This window comes from Asterias amurensis, chromosome 17 (genome assembly GCF_032118995.1).
Source record: "Asterias amurensis chromosome 17, ASM3211899v1".
In the NCBI taxonomy this organism is placed as follows: Eukaryota; Metazoa; Echinodermata; class Asteroidea; order Forcipulatida; family Asteriidae; genus Asterias; species Asterias amurensis.
In genome coordinates, this window is record NC_092664.1 from 13309510 (window position 1) to 13335855 (window position 26346).

The 26346-nt window shown below is 38.7% G+C and overlaps 3 protein-coding genes across 3 annotated transcripts; 2 read left to right on the top strand and 1 right to left on the bottom strand.

The window, feature by feature from the left end:
* The first annotated feature begins 255 nt into the window (after positions 1-255).
* On the top strand, positions 256-7991 carry LOC139949839 (COX assembly mitochondrial protein homolog). The gene is made up of 4 exons (XM_071948382.1): positions 256-317; positions 1891-1995; positions 2705-2795; positions 4449-7991. The coding sequence occupies exons 1-4, from the start codon at positions 287-289 to the stop codon at positions 4585-4587; spliced, it is 366 nt and encodes a 121-aa protein (XP_071804483.1). The 5' UTR covers positions 256-286; the 3' UTR covers positions 4588-7991.
* Positions 7992-8143: 152 nt separating this feature from the next.
* Positions 8144-18921, bottom strand: LOC139950131 (uncharacterized). Its single transcript, XM_071948757.1, has 3 exons — positions 18901-18921; positions 17757-17836; positions 8144-10508 (listed from the first exon to the last, which is right to left on the bottom strand). Exons 1-3 carry the CDS (start codon positions 18919-18921, stop codon positions 8705-8707), a joined length of 1905 nt encoding a protein of 634 aa, XP_071804858.1. The 3' UTR covers positions 8144-8704.
* Positions 18922-19466: 545 nt separating this feature from the next.
* Positions 19467-25572, top strand: LOC139949738 (MICOS complex subunit MIC27-like). Its single transcript, XM_071948256.1, has 6 exons — positions 19467-19508; positions 20397-20654; positions 21737-21791; positions 23417-23512; positions 23844-24031; positions 24514-25572. Exons 1-6 carry the CDS (start codon positions 19494-19496, stop codon positions 24670-24672), a joined length of 771 nt encoding a protein of 256 aa, XP_071804357.1. The 5' UTR covers positions 19467-19493; the 3' UTR covers positions 24673-25572.
* The last annotated feature ends 774 nt before the right edge of the window (positions 25573-26346 follow it).

Below are 26346 nucleotides of genomic sequence, written 5' to 3' on the forward strand. Positions count from 1 at the left end.
ACGCAGTCAGGCCATTATTTTCATTTTTGATAGTTTCAAACAACAATTTCAACATCATGCACGAATGTAATATGTTGTTGATGGTTTTTATACGCACTTTAGGTCATTATAAGTATTTTTCTTCAATCTATAGAAATAATGCGGTCTTTTCATCTATAGAAATTGGTTGTAAATTGAGTGGGAGGGGCGCCAGGGTAGGCGGGGTCAACTCTTTGACCAAAAATTGAAAAAATGCTCTTGAGGGCGCTTGTCCGAATCATTAGTTTGTGAAAATCAGCGCATAAACATGGCAGAGGAAAATAAGTCAAAAAAGTTCGGTAAGATAAAAGAACTCGGAACCGCATTTAAAAGCATTAATTTCATCATTCGCAGAAAGATGATCCTTAGCTTGTTTAATTTAAAGGGTTGAAAATTTTATGCATTGCATTATCAAAAGTTATTGCATTTGAATCATGTTTTTGTTGAATAAATAGTTAATATAATTTATAAATCGATCATCGAAAATGGTTGTTGTTGCGTGTTGTTATGTATTCTCCATCCAGTATGATGTAATCACATTTTAATCAGGGGCCCAATTTTTTAAGGAGCCGCTCAGCCTCAGGCACAATAATTGTGCTTTCTAGTTTGCATACATTTTGTTTACTAAGGCGGATAACTTTCCGTATGGCGCCGCCACTTTTCCACTCATTTTTACAAAAAGAGATATATCAATCAGGTAAATTACTAATTAGATACTATATTATTTTATTTCGAATGAAAAAGTGGTGGCGCCATACGGAAACTTTTCCACTAAGGCTAAGCCTTAACTTAAGCCTGGTAATACTACTCAAGGACCAGTGGTATCGATCCTTTTCATTCATTGTTTTTTACTAAAACGTTTACAAGTTTTAGTTTAGGGAATAGCACAACATAGCATCTGCATCTGTTAACCACTGACTGTACAAACACCAGGGCCCAATTTCATAGAGCTGCTAAGCACAAAAATTTGCTTAGCATGACACTGCTTCCTTGATAAAAACAGGATAACCAAACAAATTTCTTTTTGCTGCATTATTGCTAATAATTACTGGTATTCAGTTATTGTTTGCTAACTCTAAAAAATCGTGTGGAAATTTGGTTAGTAATCTTGTTTTTACTGTTCTCGATCACAGCTTTTGCTTGATGATCAAGCAAAAGCTGTGATCAAGAACAGTAAATTCAGTTACAAAAAGCCCATTAACTTTCTTAACAACTAAGAGAACTGAATGAAATTTCAGTTTAAGTTAATTAATAAGGTAAAATAAAAAAAATACCAGCTGATCGCCAGGATTTTTCCAAAAAGAGGTGGATGAGGGCCTTTTTTTTCCTTCTTTTTTTTCTTCTTCATTTTCTCCCAAGATGGCCGCTTCAAACAGGCCACAAATTCTTCAGTTTGAACCCACCGCAAACTTATTTTACATCTATTTGTTGCATGAGGACCCGGGTTAACATGGTCGGATCATTACACTAAAAGAAAAAGATTTGCTGGTAGGCATTCACTTATTTTGTTTTATGAAACAGACGGTTACCTGTGTTCGTGAGCATCCCGTTAGATTCGGGAAAAACCCCTTAGGCCAGTCGGTTTGAAAGGATGGATTTTTTTAATTTAAAAAAAAAATTTTTTTTATTGAAAATAAAAACAAAAACAAAAAAAAACACGGCCCTAAAAAGGATGCGGGCGAGGACGATCAACTGTCATTTTATTTGACCTAAACCCAGAAAATTGCTCCAGGGAAAACCCAAGGTAGGGACTAACTAAAAACAATCCACTGCCCCGGTGTGATTCGAACCAGGGTCCGCGAGGAAAGATACCACTACACCAACCCGACCACACAATAATGTTTTTGTAAACTTTATGATTTTTTTTCCCAGTTTGGCAGAATGATGAGACCTATCTCCGAACTGTTGAAAAAGAAGTCTTGATACCAAAGAAGATGCGAGATAAAGCTAAAGTACGATGTGCTGAGTATGTCGATGGTAAGTGGTGAGGTTTATAAATAATAACCGTATTTATAACACGCTTTTTTTTCAAAGAATACAAAGCGTTACTGCAAGGTGAGTGGGACAAAGTTTTGAATTATGAGACCTAATCCATAGCACCATGTAACAGTAAGGTGCTGTGGCGCAATATGTATTGCCAATCCAGCCAGGAAAACCGGGGCGAACCTCATCTTTTTTCGATAAGTGCACTGGGTTCTTTTACATGCATTACACAACACAAAAACAAAATAAAGTCTGTCCTGAGCCAATATCAATGTGGCTCATCAGGGCTATGTTTAGTTCCAGTTTCCCTGGCATCAATAACTGAAAATATTTCTATTCCCCATGGACAGGATGCCAGTCCATCACAGGTTATACTCCCGAGCTCTCCCCGGTACCCATTTATACTCCTGTGTGGAGAGAAGCAATTATGATAAAGTGTCTAAAGGACACAAGTGTCGCGACTGACAAGGCCAGAAATTTCTTTCATAAACCAGTATTAAATGTCTCAAATCAAAAATGGCTTAAAAACTTAAGGAAAATTTCACAAACACAAATTAGTGTCTCCAAAACAAATTCATAATTCTCTTCTGAAGGAAATCTGAATTATTTACAATACCAATTTTAATTTGAGTTTAAATTTTAGTTTTAAGCTAGCGTTTATATTTAAAATTGTTGGGTTTTTTTCCCACTTTTATCCCCACAGCTTTCACCTCTTGTTGTCGTGAGAAGGGATTACTGATGGCCGTGCAGTGTAGGGAACAAAATAACGCATTGAAAAACTGCCTCACAAACTAGTAAGTTATCAATTATTCATCATTCATAAATACCTCAGACAGTTTCGCTATTCCTGTTGGTGGAGAGTGCGCCACGTTGGGGGTGCTGAAACGGTTGGTAATGACCAGCTGGAGGTCTGTTATAACCGGTTGTTTCTCCTTACGGGCGATACGGGCGCTGGTGGTGAGTTGGCCGCGCTGTGTGTGAAAGGAAAACGAGAAACGTCTTGCACCAAGACTAACTCCGCGCACTAAGCATATCCGAAAACTGTCTCAGTCATAAGAATGCAACATGCGTACAGAGCTCAAGGACGTCGGAAAACGGATAAGTTTTACAGAAAACAAAGTTTTACAGAAAACAAAACTAATATAAGTTTTACAGAGTTTCTTACTTTATTACGCCTTTTAACCAAAAAGGCATTTATGAATGGGAATAAAAGAGTAGTGACTCGTTCTTAAACTGCCGTTTAAAACCTTGCAGGGTCGTGGCCGTGCGATAAAGGCCCGAGCCGAACCACGACCCTGCCGGTTTAAAACGGCCATTTAAAGGCAGTGGACACTATTGGTAATTACTCAAAATAATTATTAGCATAAAACCTTACTTGGTAACGAGTAATGGGGAGAGGTTGACAGTATAAAACATTGTGAGAAACGGCTCCCTCTGAAGTGACGTAGTTTTCGAGAAAGAAGTAATTTTCTGCAAATTTGATTTCGAGACGTCAGATTTAGAATTTCAGGTCTCGAAATCAAGCATCTGAAAGCACACAACTTGGTGTGACAAGGGTGTTTTTTCCCATTATTATCTCGCAACTTCGACGACCAATTGAGCTCAAATTTTCACAGGTTTGTTATGTTATGCATATGTTGAGACACACCAAGTGTGAAGACTGGTCTTTGACAATTACTAATAGTGTCCAGGGTCTTTAAGAACTCATCGCTACCCTTTTATTCCCTTATTTTAACACTGCACCTAGCTATGGAGTAAACATGTTACTCAGCATGTGCCCTCTGTGCTCAACAAATTTCTTTGCTAAGCCAAAAATGAGTGGGGCACCAGTTGCAACAATGTAAACTTTTTAGAACTTTGGCTGGTAACCAGTTTCTGTTTAGCAAGATTTGTCTGTGCTAAGCAAGTTTTTATGCTTACAGGTTTCATGAAATTAGGCCATACTGCTTGTTAGTGTTTGGATGAAATGTTGTGTAAGAAGGAGCAACAACACAAGAAGATGGAAAAACAAAGAACAAAAGTAGTGAATGAGAATGGGATATTTGTGTAAAAAAGAGAAGGCAAATTTAAAAAGGGTTATTAGTCATTTCTTTTTTGGATGTTCAGACCATAGGGTTGAATGATCTGTAGGCGCCTTATCCACAGGAAACCGGATATAAACACAGGCCTGATGATCCATATTGGCTCGAGACAGACTTTACTTTGAACTTCTCCACAGTTCAAGCATGTTTATCATGTGATTAATGCTACCCCCTTCGCTTTGTTCCAGCTACAAAGATTACGATTAGACCATGGGGTTGAATGGTCTGGAGGTGCCTTATCCACAGGATAACGGGTATAAACACAAGCCTAATGAGCCATCTTGGGACAGACTTTAACTTTTTAACTTATCTACAGTTCAAAACCTGTTTATGCGATTATTGCTACCCCCTTTTTTTTTCTTCCAGCTATAAAGATCCAGAATTCTTTGAGATGTGCAAACAGGAGTACCTTGCAGAGAGGGCCGAGTTCAGATCCACCGGAATCACACAGAAGAAGAAGAAGCTACTAAAGGAGCAGCAAGAACAACGAGAGCAAGCAACGTAATCCTTAGAGATCTTCATTTATAATTGAGATTCTTTATGGTGGTAGTAAAAATGGACAGAGGTTTTAAAAACGGACATGTACGGATAGAGTGTTTAGATCTTCCCACCATGGCCACTTGGTAAACTCACACACGGGGGTATAAACACCAAGCTGGCAACAGCCAATATCTCCTCATCACACATTGGTTTATCGTCTCATTTATAATTGAGATTCTTAATGGAGGTTTTAATATGGACAGAGGTTTTCAAAACTAACATGAACGCTTCTGTATGGATAGAGTGTTTAGAAGATCTTCCCACCAGGGCAACTCTGCAAACTCACACACAGGGATATAAACAACCAAGATGGCAACAGCCAATATCTCCTCATACAAACATTGGTTTAACGTCTCATTTGTAATTGAGACCCTTAATGGAGGTAGTGATATGGACAGAGGTCAGAGGTCAAACTGACATGAAGTAGCTGTATGGATAGAGTGTTTGTTTGATTGTTTAGACGTTTTTCCTACCAAGAAAACTTGGCAAACGCCCCCTAGGGGGATATAAACACCAAGCTGGCAACAGCCAATCTCTCTCATACACACATTGGTTTAATGTCTTTGATTATGAATTGCACAAATTAAGAAATTGGGATTCAATAACTAGACAACAAGACTCATTCTAGCCATTGTGAAATCAGCGGTTAGCCTGGTAGGATTTGAACCTACAACCTTGTGATTGCAAATCATGCAGTCCTTTAGACCCCTGGACAATATTGACTGACAGGAGCTGAGAAATTTCATCCGAGTTCAGGCTTTTTTAGTCTGCCTGCTAAACAAAAACATGCTGTAATTTTCTCAAAGTAAATAGAGTCTGACTCTTTGACCTACTTCTCTATCACTGACGATTTGGTTCCAAGAAGCTCCTTCGATCTTAGTTTCAGACCTCCGCAAGGAAAGACTCTCACCTTACCCAAGGTCTTATTTCGGACAGGCATTTCCTTTTACATCGTCGTCGCGATAAGTTGTCGGGGAGGTCAGTTTACAAAGCCTAATTTGGTCATTCTAAAGATCAATTTAGGTACTTAAAAAAAGTCCAATAGTGGAATTACATCACACATAAGGATAGATCCAGTGCCCCCTTCTCTGGGGATTGGGGCACATACTTTATTAGGTAGTGACTACCTGAATCATGCTTAGTCAGAAAACACAAACAAAATGAAAGGAAATATCAAGGAAAACTGTCAAGTGGATTTATTACAATATGTGTTGTAACAATTATAAACAATGATCATTTATAAAATAAATTGTGTACTTTAAATTTAACCAAAAAAAGTTTGTCTCTGAATTTCTTCTTGTTCAAATAATTAATGTAATAATTCTAGCTGTAACTGACTAAGAATCATCATTTTGAGAAAAGAGTAAAACAAGTCACAAAATAATTTTCGACTCGGTGAGACGAAAATTATTTTAGCATGTAAAAACATATTAACCAGTTATGATATTATAATACCACAACATACCATAACTGGTTAATACGTTTTTACATGCTAAAACTGCGACAAAAATTATTTTTGTGACATTGTTTTATTCTTTTCTCAAAAACTACAGCACCTCAGTAAGTCATATTTTAAGGGAAGCTTTCTACTATCATTATCTTCAAACCCTGTTAGTTTAATGTAAATCTGTGGAGATTTTGAAAAAGTACCCAAGTCCTTTAAAGCCATTGGACACTTTCGGAACAGAAAAAAAAATAACGTTCACAGATTTACAAATAACTTACAGGGTTTACAGAAGGTAATGGTGAAAAGCATCTCTTGAAAAATTATCCCATGAAAAGCTTTACTTTTTGAGAAAACATTAAAACAATATCAATTCTCGATATCGGATTTACAGATTTATTTTAAACACATGACATGACACGGCGAAACGTGCGGAAACAAGGGTGGGTTTTGCAGTTATTTTCTCCCGACACTGATGACTGATTGGGCCTAAATTTTCACAGGTTTGTTGTTTTATATATAAGTTGTGATACACTAAGTGTGGGCCTTGGACAATACTGTTTACCGAAAGAGTCCAATGGCTTTAAGGTAATGAAAACCAGAAACTTTTAAGGATATAAATGTGATGTTATTCATTTTTGGAATAATTAAGTAAATTTGTAAAAATAACAGAAAAAAGTGAAAAAGGAACTCTTTTTAAAACAAAAAATGCCCTCAGTTCACAGGTCCATAGTAGGAAGCTCATTGTATGTACTACAAAAATAAGAAACTTACACGGTATATGTAAAAACTACATAAAGGATTTTAAAAGGCACTTTCATATAAAAACAAGTCAAAGCTCACAAAAGTGCATGTTTTTTTGTAATAAGTAAAATTTCAAAACAAATTGAAACAACCAACAAACAATGTGTTGTAGTGCTGGTTTCTGCTCAATTCAAATACAAAGCTAAAAGGAAAATATCAATTTCATAGCACAAGATCGAGTCGCCCGGCACATTGACATATCTAGAGTCGGTTGCACTTAACGTATGTGCGCATGCTCTATGTATATCACTATACAACCACTAGTTTTTGGTCCTTTCACAAACTTGACCTACGTGTAAGCTGAAGCCTCATTTGTTTCTCTAAAGTGATTTAGCTTACTGGTCAAATCAGCCAATCAGTAGTCTATGTTTTGTCCTCTGTACGCTGTTGTTTGTCGTGAGTGCACTTAAAAAAAAAAATTAAAGCTGAAGCCTGAACTGTGAATTCTAAACTGGACAAAGAATTGTTTTGTAGTAGAAGGCAATGATGGAAGGCAAATGGTTAAATACTAAAAATGGCAGCACTTTGTTGGAAATTAAGCATTGGAATTACTTGTTCATATAATTTTAGTAAACTGGAAAACAAAACTCTTGTATTAATATAAATGTCTAAAATCACCTTTTTACACTTTTGCATAGTATAGTTACAAGTTAACTTTTACAAATATTTGATTTTGAGGCACACTTTGCATATAATATGTCACTAAACAACCACTTGGAGACAAACATGTAAGCTGAAGCTCGAACTGTGAATTCTAAACTGGCCATAGAGTTATTTTATAATAGAAGGCAACTGGTTAAAACACAACACTTTTTCATTAAACACTTTGTTGGAAGTTAAGCATTTCAATTACTTGTTCGTATCTTTTAGAAAACAGGAAAAAAAAACTCTTTTCTTGCATCATGTGTAAAATCACTTTTACACTTTTGCATAGTATGTTTACTTTACAAATGTTCGACTTGAAGGCACTCACAATAAAAATTTATATAAATTCTTTGCATATTTCAAAACAATGGAAAAACTGTTTTGTGACAAAACTTTAAAACTTTGGTGGAGGGAATCCATTCCCTGTCTGCGCTTCAAGTCCATAAGAAATTGGAAGCACTCAAAATCACATAAACCATAAAGGGACACTTTGTAAATTTCAAAAAATCTGAAACAAATATTTTGTGATTACACTTGATTGTTCAGTGCCAGGCTGGGAGGGGGGGGGGCCTCACTCCCTCTCAGCATCACCAAGTTCATGTGTGACAATTTTGTATTCATTTATTTCTCTGTCTTTTATGTAAGATACTTTTTTACACTCAGAGATTTGTCACTTTGTCCATGTGAGGGTTGAGGTTCTACCAGCTGTTACGTACCCCCACCCCGCACCCTTCGAGCCCCAAACCTTTGCTTGATTTTTTTTTATCTGTCTTTCATATGTACAACTTGGGATACAATAGCACAAGAATCCTAATTGATAGTGGAATTAAATTAAGTAGAATGGACGAGAAAGTGTAGATTCTGGAATAGAATGTACGAGTCGAAGGTCTTTGGTCTAGATGTGCGTAGACTTGTGGACAAGTCTTTAATTGTTTGCCACGGTGAGATAGTTGAGTTGTGGCGATGTCGTTTCTGCGATGCAATACTGCTCTCGTGAAATCACTGCTAGTTGCCGACTTGGGACCGTAGTCGACGTGAGAGCAGTAGTAAGCTTAAGCAGTAGTAAGCTTAAGCAGTAGTCTCGCGAGGATACCGCGGGAATTGCGGGGAGATTCTAAATAGAGTCGGAACGCAATCACCGCGACAGACATTTAACGACTTGTCCACTAGTCTAAGATGTACGATGTATCTATACTATTTCTGGCCATTGCTTGAAGTGGCGTACTTCATGACGTTCCCAGTCTTCCTGACCGAGTATCTTAGCGTCACAATACGAACACAAGTAATTCTTCATCATTTTCTTCTTAGTGGCACTACTTGGAGACTGTGTAGTCCGTGGCAACCTCGACTGTGCTTCATTACTCATTTCACTCTGTCCTAATTTGGTCTTGGTGGGCGTAGTTTTGGTGGGCGTAGTCTTGGTGGGCGTTTTCTTCCCCCCATTGACAAGTGAACTGACACTGATTTTCAACTTTGTCCCTGTTTTAACATCCGAGGGCTGCTCTCTTTTAGGTGATTTCTGAACATCGCGATCAACATAACATTTTTTACGAAGTTTCCCGTTCACTAAGATCATCTCACATGTAGAACGGTCCTTTACATTGTTGTTATACTTTATTGGTGAGCTTTGAGAGCCGTCCGAGTTATCTTTGGTCGAGACATCATCCATGTTCAAACTGACCATTAGATTGTCGTGGCTTTGCATGTGGATGGTGTACTGAAACTTAAACGGAGTTGTAAAATCACAGATGCTGCAAGTGTAAGACTTGGGTGCTTTGTGGACTTTGCGATGCTTTAAAAAATCATCTACGTTCGTGGAGTTGAAGTTGCAGTTTTTACACCTAAAGGTCATAAGGTCAGTGACGTGAAGAGCGGTGTGCTTCTTGAGGGAGAACGACTGGCTCGTTGAAAAACTGCAATAGGTGCACTTGTAAGGGCGTAACCCGTGATGCATGCACATATGCTCACGAAGGGATTTTGGAACAGTGGATGCGAACGGACACTCCATGCATTTGTAAGGTTTCTCGCGGGTGTGACTGCGGATATGAATATTCAAATGACCTTTCTGGCTGGATTCGTACGGACACATGTCACACTTGAACGGTTTGGCTCCGGTGTGAATATACATGTGCTGGGTGAGATTGTGTTTTCGTGACGAGGTGTAATCGCACTGATCACACTCATAGATGTGATCGTGCTTGAATTTCTTGACATGCATCTGAAGGATGGAGAGATGCTTAGAGCGGTACGGACACCCCGGACATTCAAACGGCCTGTCTTTACTATGCACCTGCATATGTACCCTCAGGTGGTTCCGCTGTATGGTGGAGTAGCTGCATTTGGAGCATTTGAAGGGTTTCTTACCGCTGTGAATGCGCATGTGGATGAGGATGTGCCCTCGTTGGCGAGCGCGGTAGTTACACAGATGACACTGGTATGGTTTCTCACCGGTGTGTATTAAGGTGTGGTTTGAGACGGCGCTGTAGTACAATGATGAGAAGGAACAGTAGGGGCACTCATAATGCATTGTTTTCAAATTCTTCTGGATGCGGTGAGGTTGGGCCTGCAGGGGAGCCTTATCAAATAGATGGTTAGCTTCGTTCGATATCTGCTGTACAATCTTAATGGCATCCAAAGGAACTGGCTCATCCTCCTCGTGGAAATCATACACTGAACTTTTATCAATCTCGTTATTATTCTCCTCTTTGATCTTGATCCCCATCGTCGCATCGTCATCTCCTTTATTGTTCATCCACTGATAGTCATCTGCTGTTGCCATGGTTTCCAAAATGCTATCCTGAGATTCAGATGCCATGTTGGGGTTTGTGATGGTTTCCGGGAGATTCTTTGGAGCTGAGTCCTTGAAGAACTTCTCAGCCTTTGGGAGACTGTTTCCTACTCTAATTATCAAGCTGCTCAGTACATCTTCACCTGCCACTTCAGCCGACATAGACATTTTTAAATGTATAGCCAGGAGAAATGTTCTTGTAGGTCTGTAAACAAAACAAAAAATTATAAAAAGACAATTAAAATTTCCATTTTATTCATTTCGTATCCTGTCTCTATAGTTTAACCGCACAAATTACTTATCTTTGAACAAAATTATATCAAAATATTTACACAAATAATGATGTGGATAAAGTTTGGGCAGAAACACACATTATTTGCCTATAATACTGGCTAGTTTGAGATATCGAAAAGGGACTAAATTTACAAAATTATGTTGGATAAATAAGTTTAATTTTAAGACCAATTACTTAGCTTAGTATCCTTCTCATTCCAATGGCTAGAACGACCATTACACTACTGAAGGGTTGTACCTCAAAAAAAAATCTGGACCAGAAAATATGTAACATGTCCAAAACCGCAGACCTATCAAGTCTCCACGCATTAGGCATGAGACTCACAAATTCGGCAGAGCGCAAAACGCTTATTGCGCACAAGTTTTTCCCGATTCGTTTTAGCAAACTCGTGAAATGCGCTCCACTAGCGAAGACACAACAGGCAGAGGAAGTGAGCGGAGGATTTTTTGGGCATCATTTTTAGTCAATTTTTTTTTAGTTCGGAAGGAAATAATCTGACACAATCGTACATCCACATTAACCATCAACAAATTCTGTGTACCTCATGTTAGTTTTAATTATTATGAAGAGGTTTTTGATGCATTTTGGAACACTTTTTTGTCCACAATTAAATTTCTGATTTTTTTTTTATAAAAAAAATAAATTAAATAATAAAAAAAGTTGGGCGGTGATTTCGAAAGGCCTTCTAAAACTGGCAATTTTTTTTTCGGGGGGGGGGGGGGGGGGTGTTGAGCTTTGAAAAATCTCACGCATAGCTGGCCTCTGGACTTGGCATCTCTGGAGTTGTGTATGGTTGTGTATATTCCCGTTGACTTGTGTATGGTTGTGTAGTTTCCCGTTGACTTGTGTATGGTTGTATAGTTTCCCATTGACTGGTGTATGGTTGTGTCAATTCCCGTTGACTTGTGTATGGTTGTGAAGTGTCCCATTGACTTGTGTATGGTTGTGTAGTTTCCCATTGACATGTGTATGGTTGTGTAGTTTCCCATTGACTTGTGTATGGTTGTGTAGTTTCCCATTGACTGGTGTATGGTTGTGTAGTTTCCCATTGACATGTGTATGGTTGTGTAGTTTCCCATTGACTTGTGTATGGTTGTGTCAATTTCCATTGACTTGTGTATGGTTGTGAAGTGTCCTATTGACTTGTGTATGGTTGTGTAGTTTCCCAATGACTTGTGTATGGTTGTGTAGTTTCCCATTGACTTGTGTATGGTTGTGTAGTTTCCCATTGACTTGTGTATGGTTGTGTAGTTTCCCATTGACTTGTGTATGGTTGTGTAGTTTCCCATTGACTTGCGTATGGTTGTGTAGTTTCCAATTGACTTGTGTATGGTTGTGTAGTTTCCCATTGAATTGTGTATGGTTGTGTAGTTTCCCATTGACTTGTGTATGGTTGTGAAGTGTCCCATTGACTTGTGTATGGTTGTGTAGTTTCCCATTGACATGTGTATGGTTGTGTAGTTTCCCATTGACTTGTGTATGGTTGTGTAGTTTCCCATTGACTGGTGTATGGTTGTGTAGTTTCCCATTGACATGTGTATGGTTGTGTAGTTTCCCATTGACTTGTGTATGGTTGTGTCAATTTCCATTGACTTGTGTATGGTTGTGAAGTGTCCTATTGACTTGTGTATGGTTGTGTAGTTTCCCAATGACTTGTGTATGGTTGTGTAGTTTCCCATTGACTTGTGTATGGTTGTGTAGTTTCCCATTGACTTGTGTATGGTTGTGTAGTTTCCCATTGACTTGTGTATGGTTGTGTAGTTTCCCATTGACTTGTGTATGGTTGTGTAGTTTCCAATTGACTTGTGTATGGTTGTGTAGTTTCCCATTGAATTGTGTATGGTTGTGTAGTTTCCCATTGACTTGTGTATGGTTGTGTAGTTTCCAATTGACTTGTGTATGGTTGTGTAGTTTCCCATTGACTTGTGTGTATGGTTGTATAGTTTCCCATTGACTTGTGTATGGTTGTGTAGTTTCCCATTGACTGGTGTATGGTTGTGTAGTTTCCCATTGACATGTGTATGGTTGTGTAGTTTCCCATTGACTTGTGTATGGTTGTGTCAATTCCCATTGACTTGTGTATGGTTGTGAAGTGTCCTATTGACTTGTGTATGGTTGTGTAGTTTCCCATTGACTTGTGTATGGTTGTGTAGTTTCCCATTGACTTGTGTATGGTTGTGTAGTTTCCCATTGACTTGTGTATGGTTGTGTAGTTTCCCATTGACTTGTGTATGGTTGTGTAGTTTCCCATTGACTTGCGTATGGTTGTGTAGTTTCCAATTGACTTGTGTATGGTTGTGTAGTTTCCCATTGAATTGTGTATGGTTGTGTAGTTTCCCATTGACTTGTGTATGGTTGTGTAGTTTCCAATTGACTTGTGTATGGTTGTGTAGTTTCCCATTGACTTGTGTGTATGGTTGTATAGTTTCCCATTGACTGGTGTATGGTTGTGTCAATTCCCATTGACTTGTGTATTGTTGTGAAGTGTCCCATTGACTTGTGTATGGTTTTGTAGTTTCCCATTGACTTGTGTATGGTTGTATAGTTTCCCATTGACTGGTGTATGGTTGTGTCAATTCCCATTGACTTGTGTATGGTTGTGAAGTGTCCCATTGACTTGTGTATGGTTGTGTAGTTTCCCATTGACTTGTGTATGGTTGTATAGTTTCCCATTGACTGGTGTATGGTTGTGTCAATTCCCATTGACTTGTGTATGGTTGTGAAGTGTCCCATTGACTTGTGTATGGTTGTGTAGTTTCCCATTGACATGTATATGGTTGTGTAGTTTCCCATTGACTTGTGTATGGTTGTGTAGTTTCCATTGACTTGTGTATGGTTGTGTAGTTTCCCATTGACTTGTGTATGGATGTGTAGTTTCCCATTGACTTGTGTATGGTTGTGTAGTTTCCCATTGACTTGTGTATGGTTGTATAGTTTCCCATTGACTGGTGTATGGTTGTGTCAATTCCCATTGACTTGTGTATGGTTGTGAAGTGTCCCATTGACTTGTGTATGGTTGTGTAGTTTCCCATTGACTTGTGTATGGTTGTGTAGTTTCCCATTGACTTGTGTTTGGTTGTGTAGTTTCCCATTGACTTGTGTATGGTTGTGTAGTTTCCCTTGACTTGTGTATGGTTGTGTAGTTTCCCATTGACTTGTGTATGGTTGTGTAGTTTCCCATTGACTTGTGTATGGTTGTGTCAATTCCCATTGACTTGTGTATGGTTGTGAAGTGTCCTATTGACTTATTTGTGTATGGTTGTGTAGTTTTCCATTGACATGTGTATGGTTGTGTAGTTTCCCATTGACTTGTGTATGGTTGTGTAGTTTCCCATTAACTTGTGTATGGTTGTGAAGTGTCAAATTGACTTGTGTATGGTTGTGTAGTTTCCCATTGACTTGTGTATGGTTGTGTAGTTTCCCATTGACTTGTGTATGGTTGTGTAGTTTCCCATTGACTTGTGTATGGTTGTGTAGTTTCCCATTGACTTGTGTGTATGGTTGTATAGTTTCCCATTGACTGGTGTATGGTTGTGTCAATTCCCTTTGACTTGTGTATGGTTGTGAAGTGTCCCGTTGACTTGTGTATGGTTGTGTAGTTTCCCATTGACTTGTGTATGGTTGTGTCAATTCCCATTGACTTGTGTATGGTTGTGTAGTTTCCCATTGACTTGTGTATGGTTGTGTAGTTTCCCATTGACTTGTGTATGGTTGTGTAGTTTCCCATTGACATGTGTATGGTTGTGTAGTTTCCCATTGACTTATGTACGGTTGTGTCAATTCCCATTGACTTGTGTATGGTTGTGAAGTGTCCATTGACTTGTGTATGGTTGTGAAGTTTCCCATTGACATGTGTATGGTTGTGTAGTTTCCCATTGACTTATGTACGGTTGTGTCAATTCCCATTGACTTGTGTATGGTTGTGAAGTGTCCATTGACTTGTGTATGGTTGTGAAGTGTCCTATTGACTTGTGTATGGTTGTGTAGTTTCCCATTGACTTGTGTATTGGTTGTGTAGTTTCCAATTGACTTGTGTATGGTTGTGTAGTTTCCCATTGACTTGTGTATGGTTGTGTAGTTTCCAATTGACTTGTGTATGGTTGTGTAGTTTCCCATTGACTGGTGTATGGTTGTGTCCATTCCCATTGACTTGTGTATGGTTGTGAAGTGTCCTATTGACTTTTGTATGGTTGTGTAGTTTCCCATTGACTTGTGTATGGTTGTGTAGTTTCCCATTGACTTGTGTATGGTTGTGTAGTTTCCAATTGACTGGTGTATGGTTGTGTCAATTCCCATTGACTTGTGTATGGTTGTGTCCCATTTGTGGGAGTAGTCAAAAAGTTGACTCCAATATAAATGGCCGACCGTGTTAGTCAACAAGGTAAAAGGAAAACCGTGCAATTTTGAGGCATGTTTGTGTGGATCATTGCATTCTACCTTTACAACATCTTTCTAATCATATATATGCATTTTATAACAAACAGTTACAAACGCTTTAAATGGTTAAAGACCAACTTGACCGATCCAAGGCAACATGTTCCTTTAAGTTTTTTATCTAAAAGAAGAGGCGCGGTTTTATTTCTCAAAAATACAAGACCTTAGACGACTAGACTTGTATATTCATAAGTTTACTGGCCCTACACTACAAACACTGGTCTGTGGCCTGGTTCAGTGTTAATTTTGAACCCTTTTTCCATTCCATTACTCTAAAAATTTACTTTTAAAAACACTAGAAGAAAATTACTTACTGCAGGGTAAATTTTAAATAAAATGTTTAAAATGATTTTGCTTATTGGATGGATGACATTTAAGGATTTGATTCACTGGTGCTAATATAGTAAGATGACATAATTTTGACAATTGTCAAAAGAAAAAAACTACTTTTCAACGTAAACAAAGTGAAATTTATTAATTCTTATTGGTATTAAACAAATATTGTTTTTCTTTCACAGCCAACTTAAACTCCTCTTCCACGGGCCATTAAAAGTATTAGTCAGTGTGACATTTTCTTACATAATGGCACCAACAGAAAATTATAGAGGAAACTAGTGGCTCTAGAACCATATTTGTAACAAATGGTATTAAGATATAAAGGGTCATGCTTTGGTAAATGACCCCAGGACTGTATGCTTCGTTTTTGAAAGGGCAAGGGCACCAAGGCATTTTCTCTTTGGCAAAGGACACCCTATGAGGAAATTGTAAATTTCTACTGGAGCATTTCAAGGGCACCAAGGCAATGGCAAGGGGCAACAGAGGCAATCGCCTCCGTTGCCTCCGTGAAGTATCAGGCCTGTGAACCTAAACATTTGTTGTGTCATTTTTATTCAAAACATTTTTTTCTTATAAGATGGTGGTCATGGTAGTAAACTTTCTGCAAAATTATTTCATCTGAAATGACCCTTGATTATAAGAAATCAATTAATGAAAACTCTGGGATGTGATAGGCAGTTGAAAAACTTTAAAGGAACACGTTGCCTTGGATTGGACATGTTGGTCTATTTTAAAAGTAGAATACAATGATCCATACAAATTTGCCTCAAAATTGCGTGGTTTTCCTTTTACCTCGTCGACTAACACGGTCGGCCATTTATGGGAGTCAAATTTTTGACTCCCATAAATGGCCGACCGTGTTTGTTCGCGACGTGAAAGGAAAACCGTGCAATTGTGAGTGATACTTGTGTGGATAATTATATTCTACTTTTAAAACATCTTTCTAACCATATGCATTTCATAACAAACGGTTTCAACCGCTTTTTATTTACCAACTCGACCGATCCAAGGCAACGTGTTCCTTTAACTGTGAGCACACAGTGCGAAAGAATGCAAGCATGAAAATTTTCGACCGTGAAAGCTTGTGAGATCGATAAATTTGCCTTGGGTTTTAAAGGCTCTACTCTGCAATCTGGTGTGTCCTATATGGTTTTTATGTCCATGTTTTTATTAAACCGGTCTTAATTAAAACAATTTTTTATTTAGCTGTCAAGCATAAAAATCAAGTAGCAAAATTGTTAGGCACCAGTCTTAAAAATGTAAATGTTATGGAATTTTTGCAGGTTACATATTTCTGCTAAGCAAGATTTGTCTGTGCTTAGCAAGTTTTTATGCTTACAAACTTTATGAAGTTTGAACAAAATGCCTAGAGCTGCTAAAATAAAAGGATGAAAAAGTACCACAACCCAATTTCAGAGCTGCGAAAGCAAAAAAGTATTTCTTAAAAACTTCTTTTTAGCAATAGTTAAGCAGGATACCAGTACAGTAACATATCATAGGCCTACTGGTTTTTTTACTGGTAAGCATTTTTGTTCTGCTTAGTTAGTTGTAGTTGTTGTGCTTGATGTGCAGCTTAATGAAAATAGGCCCAAATCACTAGACCATACTGTGCTTGGCTTTTCCTGCCTTTTGCTAAACAGAAAGTTGAAAAGCAAAATTGCCTACCTATTTATGGAGGGAAAGTTAGCTATTTTTACAACTTTTTTTGCTAAGTGAATTCATTATTGAAGACAATTCTCAAATAACCAAGTCCAAAATAACAAAGTTGCTTTTGCCCAACTCTTATTACTACTTAGAAATTCCACAAAGTTTAAATCCCAGGCCGGAGTACAATGGAATGCAGTCTAGACACAACAAGCATCCATGCACTGTACATCTGATTCAAAATGACACCCATTGGTACTGTACGTACGTACAGGCATGACAGGTGGTTGGAGTTCACAGCGTGTACTTTGAATTTTCACGAAAACGAAATCACCCACCCCCTACCAAAGTTACCAAACAACTTGTGGCAACCTTTCCCACCATTTCCCTGTTATTAACTACCGGAAAACTCACACAATCCCACCATGACCGTAGTAAAAGATACGACCAGATTGTGGGTTTATACCGATAACCCATCCGGCCTTTTAAACTTCTGGTGCCGAAAAAGTTGCAAATATTCTTATGCCAACACCGCCATTTAATGCCATCGTATTACGATAGCACAGTGCGTTGATGAAGTCGCTGTACACTACATGTATAGAAATTCACTCACACACACACAACACTCACCCACACACTTTGTGCACGAAGTCCGAAGACCAGCAACAAAACTTCACAATTCTTACTCACCATGAAATAAACTGCAAACTTGCATACGGAATTAAATGAACTACCACTCTTTACTCTTTAATTCTGAGTGTACTGGGTGTACTGTCGGCGACGAGAAATCGTTCAAAAGTTTGTGTCAAAACTTGGTTGAAGTCCTCGACGAAGACAGATTATTTTGGGCTAGTCAGCAGATCTTCAAGTAACTGGTACACCCACATAGTACGGGGAACGGCGGCCTCACTAAGTGCATGATGTATGGAGGGCAGTTTGTCAACTTCACAAGCTCCATCCACACGCACAGCAGCGATATCATACCACATGACGTATACGTATACGGGTTCCTCTATGTTTACCAAGGGGGGCTGCTACATAGTGGAGGTCCGGCAAGTGCTCGAAGAGTTTCACAAGCCAAGCAACTTTGCTGTAGACAGTCGATTCGTTGTTGGAGGTCCGTTAGGTCACCGTATTTGCCTATTGTAGACAGTCAATTCGTTTTGGATGTCCGTTAGGTCACTAGTGCCTATTGTAGACAGTCGATTCGTTTTGGAGGTCCGTTAGGTCACTATTGCCTATTGTAGACAGTCAATTCGTTTTGGAGGTCCGTTAGGTCACTATCTATTGTAGACAGTCAATTCGTTTTGGAGGTCCGTTAGGTCACTATTGCCTATTGTAGACAGTCGATTCGTTTTGGAGGTCCGTTAGGTCACTATTGCCTATTGTAGACAGTCAATTCGTTTTGGAGGTCCGTTAGGTCACTATTGCCTATTGTAGACAGTCAATTCGTTTTGGAGGTCCGTTAGGTCACTATTGCCTATTGTAGACAATCGATTCGTTTTGGAGGTCCGTTAGGTCACTATTGCCTATTGTAGACAATCGATTCGTTTTGGAATTGAAATAATCGAAATGAAAAAAAAAAGTGAACATAATGAGGGGGGGGGGGGGGTGATATGACCTAAAACATAAACCATCTTGCTCTACAGCTTTCCTATACCTCAGTTTCACAAATCATAAGAGAAGAAAATGAAGGGTGGGGTGGGGTATAACTGTGGTAGAACTCCATGGGTATACATAACCAAAAAGGTTGATGCCTGCAGTTTTACTTGATGAGCTGAGTTGCACTCCAATAACTATCTATTTCCAAATCATAGGATCGACATAACCTCCAGTAGGGCCTACATAACCTATGCTTTCTGTGTACATTCGATTCATTTAAATTCACCTCAAGTGTCATGTCATCCATAGGCGCGGCACAATGTGTGGAGACTCATTCCGAATAATAGATCAAAAGTATACCTTGTTTGTACAAAATTATTCAAAAGTTTAAAATTTTGATTGTATTTAAATAGTAATGTGACAGTCAAATTGAAATAGGCATCCCTAAATATTGGTAAATAAGTTCTTCAAAAATGCACTTGACTTGAATTTACGTAAATCATGTATCACTCGACTCCGTTTTAAAACTCAAAGTCCAAGAGCTAGGTTTTGCAATTTTCTGGAATACAGTACAGGTGATTCATCAAAGCATAGAGGAAGGACTCTATGATCAAAGGGGTTAAGATGCATTACATTTACACTTATTCATAAAAAAGTTTATCCATTATCCCATCACATTAATCATAACAAATTGTTTTTGAGAAGCTTTTTGAATCGCAAAATTTGTGTTTTGAGAACCTTTTTGAATAACCAAACCGTACACGTGTTTAATTTGTACATCGCAATATGATGAATAATGCATGAGCTTTCGTTAGGTTTGTCATTATTGATGAGGTCAAAGGTTACTCTGATGACTCTCTGCACAAGGCGAAGATCGAAATGGCCGCCAAACAGGTAAGTTTGTCCTCTTTTTCCCCTCGCCTCCCGTGAAATCGGTAAAGGTGAGGAGTTACCAACGTATTACACAGTTGTAGTGTGGCTTGGAGTTTCATTTTTGTAATCATCACGAATCGGACTTAATTGTGGTTGTTGATTTATGAACGAGTTGAGTTGAATTGTTCAACTGGTTTATTATGATTGTGTGCATGCAGCGCATCCAAAATTGAAATGGGGCTGTGCACTGACTGTTAGTGTTATATATTGTTATGAAGAGAGTGCAGGTTCAACTTCAATATGAAGTTCAAGTCTTGATCTTGAAAATTTATTAAACAGCTCCTTACTTACTACTAGGGAGTAACTATAGAATACAGGGCCACACTCGGCGACAACCCTAACCCTACTAACGGATAACTTTCCAATCACTCAATACTCATCACTTTTTCACTCATTTTTACAAAAAGTGATATCTCACTCTCAGTGTTGAGAGTTAGTTAGATTAGAAAAATAGAATAGTAAATTATTAAATGGAAGTGGATGAGGCTGTTGGGCGCGAACTTTAATCCTCGCGCAAACTTCAGCCTCTGCTGAGCGCCAAACAATGGCCCGATTTTAAATTTGTGCACTGCTTTAAGCCTGCGCACCAGGGGCTTTCCTCAACAATCAGCAATACGCGCTGAAAATGCAGGTTAAAGGCCGAGCTGGAACACAGCGCGCGGAGCCTAAGCCTGAGCCGGAGCCCAAGCCGTGGTTTGAGAAAGGCCCCCGATATGCCACGCCAAGTTTCAGGCCTTGCGCAAATTTGGTGCTGTCTGCTCAACATTTTTGTTGACTAACTTTTGCTGTGCCCAATAAGTGTTGATAACTTTAAGTGTTGTGACAACTATCTATCTTTGTTTTTTACAGATGAGGCGAATATTAAGAGTAGCAGCTTTGCCTGTGTTAGGATCAGCTGGTTTAGCTCTTGGTTTACCAGTGGTGAAGGCTGACGCTGTTACTAATCCAGGGGAAGCCAAACGACAGGGAGTTCTACCCAGGAATCTATCCATATATGATGATGCACAAGTGGAGTACCGGATCAATCCAGTTGATACCAGTGGGTACTTGTATCAGGCAGTTTCTATTGTCCGGCAGAATGTGTGGACAGTTTCTGATTCTGTTCAGGTAAGATTGACCCCTTACCCTGACCCCCCCCCCCCCAACGGTACCGGTGTTACGGTTTCAACTTTCCGCTGTGTTCAGTTTTCCGAATGACCAAATACGGTAGCATTACGTCATGCGATGCCTGCGCACAGCAAGCGAAAGTAGTCCATTTTTAGTGCCGTATTGAGTTATCCGTTACCCTCCGGTAGCTGTCATGGCGGCGTTTGAAACGCGTGGATCGTATGAGTTGTTTTTTATGCAAGCAGAGTGTGACCTGCCTGAAGTTGTTCCCATGAATACATGTAAAGATAGGACAAGAGATTATGTGACTAGACAGAAAAGAATCGTAATATAAACAATGTGGGGTCACTGCTGAGAGAACTACATTACTCGCCAGGGTACTCGCGGCGGTATCTGAGAGGTCACCCGGAAAACTGAACACGCCGGAAAGCTAAAACCGTTTGAACAACGTGTTGATATGACCGACTACGTCACCCGGAAAACTGAACACGGCGGAAGACTGAAACCGCCACACCGGATCAATCCGGTTGATACCAGTGGGTAACTTGCTGTGGACTTTTCCTGAACTGTGGACCCTATTGTCCTCTTTTGTTATAGGCCCCGGTTTGGTTTTGTATTATACCTACTCACCCACACAGCTCTTTGTTTCAGTCACTCTGAAGAGTCCTTTGTTCTGTACACTTAAGGGAAATCCTATTCTTCAACACTAATTTAAAAACACTGTGTGGACATATGTAAGTCCACAGGTTTCAAGTCCCCACATTATGTGGGCCTCGTTTATTCTCTGGTCCACACCTCGTATGTAGCGTTTAAACACACCCACATACTGTACGGATCCTGCAGTGCTATTGCTGTTCCATTACATGTGTAAGTCCACAGAGCGTTTCAAGTCCCTACACTATGTGGACCTCGTTTGTTCTCTGGTCCACACCTTGTAAGTAGCATTTAAACACACCAACATACTGTACAGATCCTGCAGTGCTTTTGCTGTTCTATTATTCCCTTTTCTACAGCAATCCTCTGTAGTTGTGTAATTGCTCCGCATACATTGTACTTCAAGTTATTTTTTTATTTTTTTTCAGGGTGCAGTAGAGAAGGTCAAACAAGCCTACAAATTTGCTGAACAGAAAGAAAAAGGTGATAGCAAGATTCCTGTATATAATACAGTTCATAATGGCTAATTTTAGAATCATGGCTGCAAGCATCAGAAAGCACACAACTTCGTGTGACAAGGGTGTTTTTTCTTTCATTATTATCTCGCAACTCCGACGACCAATTAAGCTCAAATTTTCACAGATTTGTTATTTTATGAATTATGTTGAGATACACCAAGTGAGAAGACTGGTCTTTGACAATTACCAAAAGTGTCCACTGTCTTTAAGCCTAAAAAGTTGCTAAGCACAACTGAAATGATGTAACCAAAATAAGGTTACCAGTTAAAGTACCATTTAACACTTACAAAATGTAACTGGTATCCTGCTTAATTTTGCTGAGCAGAATAATGTTGAGCAATATTTTCTGCTTGAAATCGGGCCCTGGACTTGAGTTGTTGCATGGTTGAAGTATGAGAGTTAATATAAGAGTTAAATATCAAGGAGCGTTTGTTGGGGCGTGTCATGTTTGAGCGGGTACGAGGCACCGGATTCATGCTCTGGTGTTTCTGATCAGCAGGTTTGAGTCCCAGTCCTGTGTACTTCACCATTATTTATTTGTCTTTTGGATGGGACATTTTAAAAGCTGTAGGTCATGTGTACTAGGATTGGTATAGACCTTATGTACATGACGTCATGTACATAAGGTGCCCTCACCTAGAGGTCAAAAGGAGGTTGTTTATTAGTCAATACTGTGCGCCGCGCATACAAATCCGTGGGTCTCGATTGTTTCGTCATCATTTTTCCTCTAAGATGGTGGCTGGATGACGTCAATGCATAAGGTCCATTGCATGTGAAAGAACCCAGAACACTTTTCATGGAGGAATAGGCTGGGTTAACCCTGGTGTTCTTGGTTCACATAGCAAGCACCATTGTTTACATGTTTCCTTAGGCTTGTGAGCTATAGTGATCAAGTTAACTTATGAGGCATTCTTTGTTTCATTACCAGAAACATAATATTTTTTAACTGCAGTGGACACTATTGGTAGTTACTTATTGGCATAAAACCTTACTTGATAACGAGTATTGGGGAGAGGTTGATAGTATAAAACATTGTGAGAAACGGCTCCCTCTGAAGTGACACAGTTTTCGAGAAAGAAGTCATTTTCCGGGAATTTGATTTCGAGACCTCAGATTTAGAATTTGAGGTCTCGAAATCAAGCATCTGAAAGCACACAACTTCGTCTGACAAGGGTGTTTTTTCTTTCATAGTTATCTCGCAACTCCGACGACCAATCGAGCTCAAATTTTCACAGGTTTGTTATTTTATGCTTATGTTGAGATACACCAAATGAGAAGACTTATTACCACTAGTGTCCATTGTCTTTAACTGCAGACTAGATATTGTTTTACATATTTGCGGTGTCAATGGGTGATATAGTTTGATGATCTTTCCCTGCTTGTTTGTCTTGGTGGGATCCTGTGGGCCAAAGACCACATTTGGATTGGATTTTTTACCTGATGGTGACTTTTTCCTGTTGAATTTTTCCTCCTAAGTGTCAAAATCTAACCAATAATATGCCTGGATTGAGATTGTGATGGATAATAAGCACCCACGATATCAATGTATGTTATTAATCAACTGGTTTTTTTCTTCATATTTTCTTGAAGATATTGTTGAGTTTGTCAAGACAGAGGAAGGGATCTACCAAAGAGCAGGAGTTATCACCTTGGCTGGTCTTACTGGAGTTGTTCTAGCAAGAAAAGGTAACATCAGAATTTAGAACCTTTTGGGGTAGTTCTTTGTACAGCAGATTGGAAATGAGGAAGATTTACATATTATAACCACAGATTTGTTTAAGGTGTTAAATTAGTAATTAAATTAATAGAATAATTTTCGTCTTCCTGAGACGAAAGTTATTTCGTGACTTGTTTTACTCATTTCTCAAAAACTACACAACCTCAGTTAGTAATATTTGAAGGGAAGCTTTCCACTTTCATTATCTTCAATCACTGTAAGTTTAATGTAAATCTGTGGACATTTTGAAAAAGTACCTGAATCCTTTAAATTTTAAAGCGTTCTTGTTTTTCTTTCAAGGAGGGATGCTGAGGAAGATTGTGTACTCCGGTGGTCTGATGACAGCGACTGCTTCTCTCTGCTATCCGTACCAGGTTGTTAGGATAACCAAAGCAGAGTATGAAGCATTGAAAACATTCTGGAGTGACAGTGTTGGGAGCGGAGTGGCTGAACGAGTCAAGGAAAGAATGAGTGGAGCCATTGCAAAGGTATGCATGATAGACTGGTGCCTTGTCTTTGATATACAATGGATATACATAGGCTCTGGGTATACCAGTGAATGGATGTCATTGGTCAAGAAAGTGCTGCATGCTTGTATACCCACTAAAGAATATCAGTTATAAGGTTTTCCGGTGGCAGGTCGATTTTGAGCCACATTCGAAAAGAAGCTGGGGGACAGGCTGTTTGATACAGCTGCTCCCTTGTTTGTAGAATTTGTTACCACTACATGTTTAAACATCTAGTTCCTTAAGTACTTTGAAATGTGAGCTTAGAACTCATTTAATGTCTCTGGCCTTTCTAGCTCATTGTAATTTGACCGTCATTTTCCATGTGTAATTTTGTTTGGGGGTAAGTTATTATATTGTATTATTGTAGGCGCCTTGGACACTCTACGGGTGGATAAGTTATTATTATTGCTTTTATGTGGTGAAAAGCATGTTATATTTGTTTTGAAATTTGCTTTTTGCAGAAACAAACCGAAGAACCAGTTATGTCCAATCAAGAAGACACGCCCACCCCTGGTGATGATGTCACTGAAACAGCGCCCTCTACAGATGCTGTGGAGTCGCAGGCTGACCATGGAATGTCAAACCCCGAAGATAAAGACATGTACACGACGAGAACGTGATGGTTGCTGAAGTCATTCAAATAAAAACAACTTCTAGATTAAAGGCACTGGACACCTTTAGTAATTGTCAAAGACCAGTATTCTCACTTGGTGTATCCAAAGATATGCATAAATTAACAAACTTTTACTAATGTGGTCATCGAAGTAGCAAGAGATTAATGAAAGAAAAACACCCTTGCTGCACAAATTTGTGTGATTTCAGATGCCATAATAAAATGCCTCAAGCCTGACGTCTTTTAATATTTGAGTGAGAAATGATACCTTTTGCTCAAAAACTTTGTTACTTCAGAGGGAGCCGTTTCTGACAATGTTTTATTCTATCAACAGCTCTCCATTTCTCGTTACCAAGTATTAAGTTGTTATGCTAAATATTTCCACAGATTTGTTTTATAAATATAAATGCATTTGTTGGAATGTGCGACAAGTGAGGATACTGGTCTTTGAAAAATACTATTCCCTGCCTTTAAGAATTTGTAGCGGTATGGCCACATCTTCCGTAATGTCAAATCATAAGTATTTATAAACTAGTAACATACATTGACTGTCAATGAATGGCACATAAAATAATATTGTGAGTGGACGTCAGTTGGAGTTTGGAGTTTATGTTTTCAAATAGTGGATGAAGAGTGCATGACTAATTGTTCAAAAGTTTGAGTGGAAACTGAGACAACATCATGTTATGTCCATTGTTTTATTTGAAATAATGTACCAAAATATCAAAACAATTCTGCATACAACAGTGATGGAACAAAAACTTTCTGTGTAGTTTGATATAACAATTGTTTTTATTGTTGCAAGATATGAGTATCTTGAAATGTTTAAGACTCGGAATGTTATTGAAATTTGTTCAAACTGTTTTGATTCATTTGGAATTGTGACAAAAATAAATGATGAAAATGAGTACAGTTTCCTTGGTTTGTCATTAAATGTTCACTGCTTTGACTAGTGTGATTCATATTGCATGGGTTCTATGTATAATATAAACATAATTATGGGCTTGCAAAACAACCAAATTCCAAGTTACCTAACAAGACTCAGAAAGAGGGAGACGAAACTGAAGAGGGCGAGATGATTTAAGTACATAAAGGGACATTGCTTAGCAACATACAGCGCAAGATAAAGTGAAATGGAGAATTGATGAAGAGGCTTTCCTTCTACAGTGGAGTGAAGTAGGGTTAATTAGAAAGAGGTATTTTAGCGTAAAACTTGGCAGGGTAGTGTCTGGGTTAACGGTAAAGAGAAGCAGCAGACTATCCAAGGGGATTAAGTTTGTCCTTGGTAAAATAAAAAAAAGGAATAGTTTTTTTTAGAGCAGGTACTGGAAGACTTTCATTTCATAGCACAAGATTTCTGCATGACCGAATATCCAGGGATTAACTAATTCAACTATGTATCATTTTGGGTTGAGGATCAAGGGAAGATAAAATCCATGTACACCAGGGCCCAATTTAATAGAGCTGCTAACTAAGCAGAAAAACTTGCTAAGCACAGAAAAGTATTGCTTAACAGAAACAGCGGGTTACAGGTTACTTTTAAAATTAAGTTTTAAACTTTATGACATATGCTCCATAATGGAAATGGCATAGAAATTTTGTCTAGCAGGACCCAAGTTCATAAAGCTGTTAAGCAGAAAATACTGTTTTATTCAATAAATTTCTTTGCAAACAAGTTAGT

What these genes read in the sequence shown, in the direction of transcription:
- LOC139949839 (XM_071948382.1), top strand. Translation starts at nt 287, where the DNA reads ATGGCAGAGGAAAATAAGTCAAAAAAGTTCG. An exon ending in AAATAAGTCAAAAAAGTTCG is followed by an intron (nt 318 to 1,890) that starts GTAAGATAAAAG and finishes TTTTTTTCCCAG; the next exon opens with TTTGGCAGAATGATGAGACC. An exon ending in ATGTGCTGAGTATGTCGATG is followed by an intron (nt 1,996 to 2,704) that starts GTAAGTGGTGAG and finishes TTATCCCCACAG; the next exon opens with CTTTCACCTCTTGTTGTCGT.
- LOC139950131 (XM_071948757.1), bottom strand. Translation starts at nt 18,921, where the DNA reads ATGGATGACATGACACTTGAG. An exon ending in TGGATGACATGACACTTGAG is followed by an intron (nt 17,837 to 18,900) that starts GTGAATTTAAAT and finishes GTCTTCGTCGAG; the next exon opens with GACTTCAACCAAGTTTTGAC. An exon ending in AGTACACTCAGAATTAAAGA is followed by an intron (nt 10,509 to 17,756) that starts GTAAAGAGTGGT and finishes TTTTGTTTACAG; the next exon opens with ACCTACAAGAACATTTCTCC.
- LOC139949738 (XM_071948256.1), top strand. An exon ending in TGCTGAACAGAAAGAAAAAG is followed by an intron (nt 21,792 to 23,416) that starts GTGATAGCAAGA and finishes ATTTTCTTGAAG; the next exon opens with ATATTGTTGAGTTTGTCAAG. An exon ending in AGTTGTTCTAGCAAGAAAAG is followed by an intron (nt 23,513 to 23,843) that starts GTAACATCAGAA and finishes TTTTCTTTCAAG; the next exon opens with GAGGGATGCTGAGGAAGATT.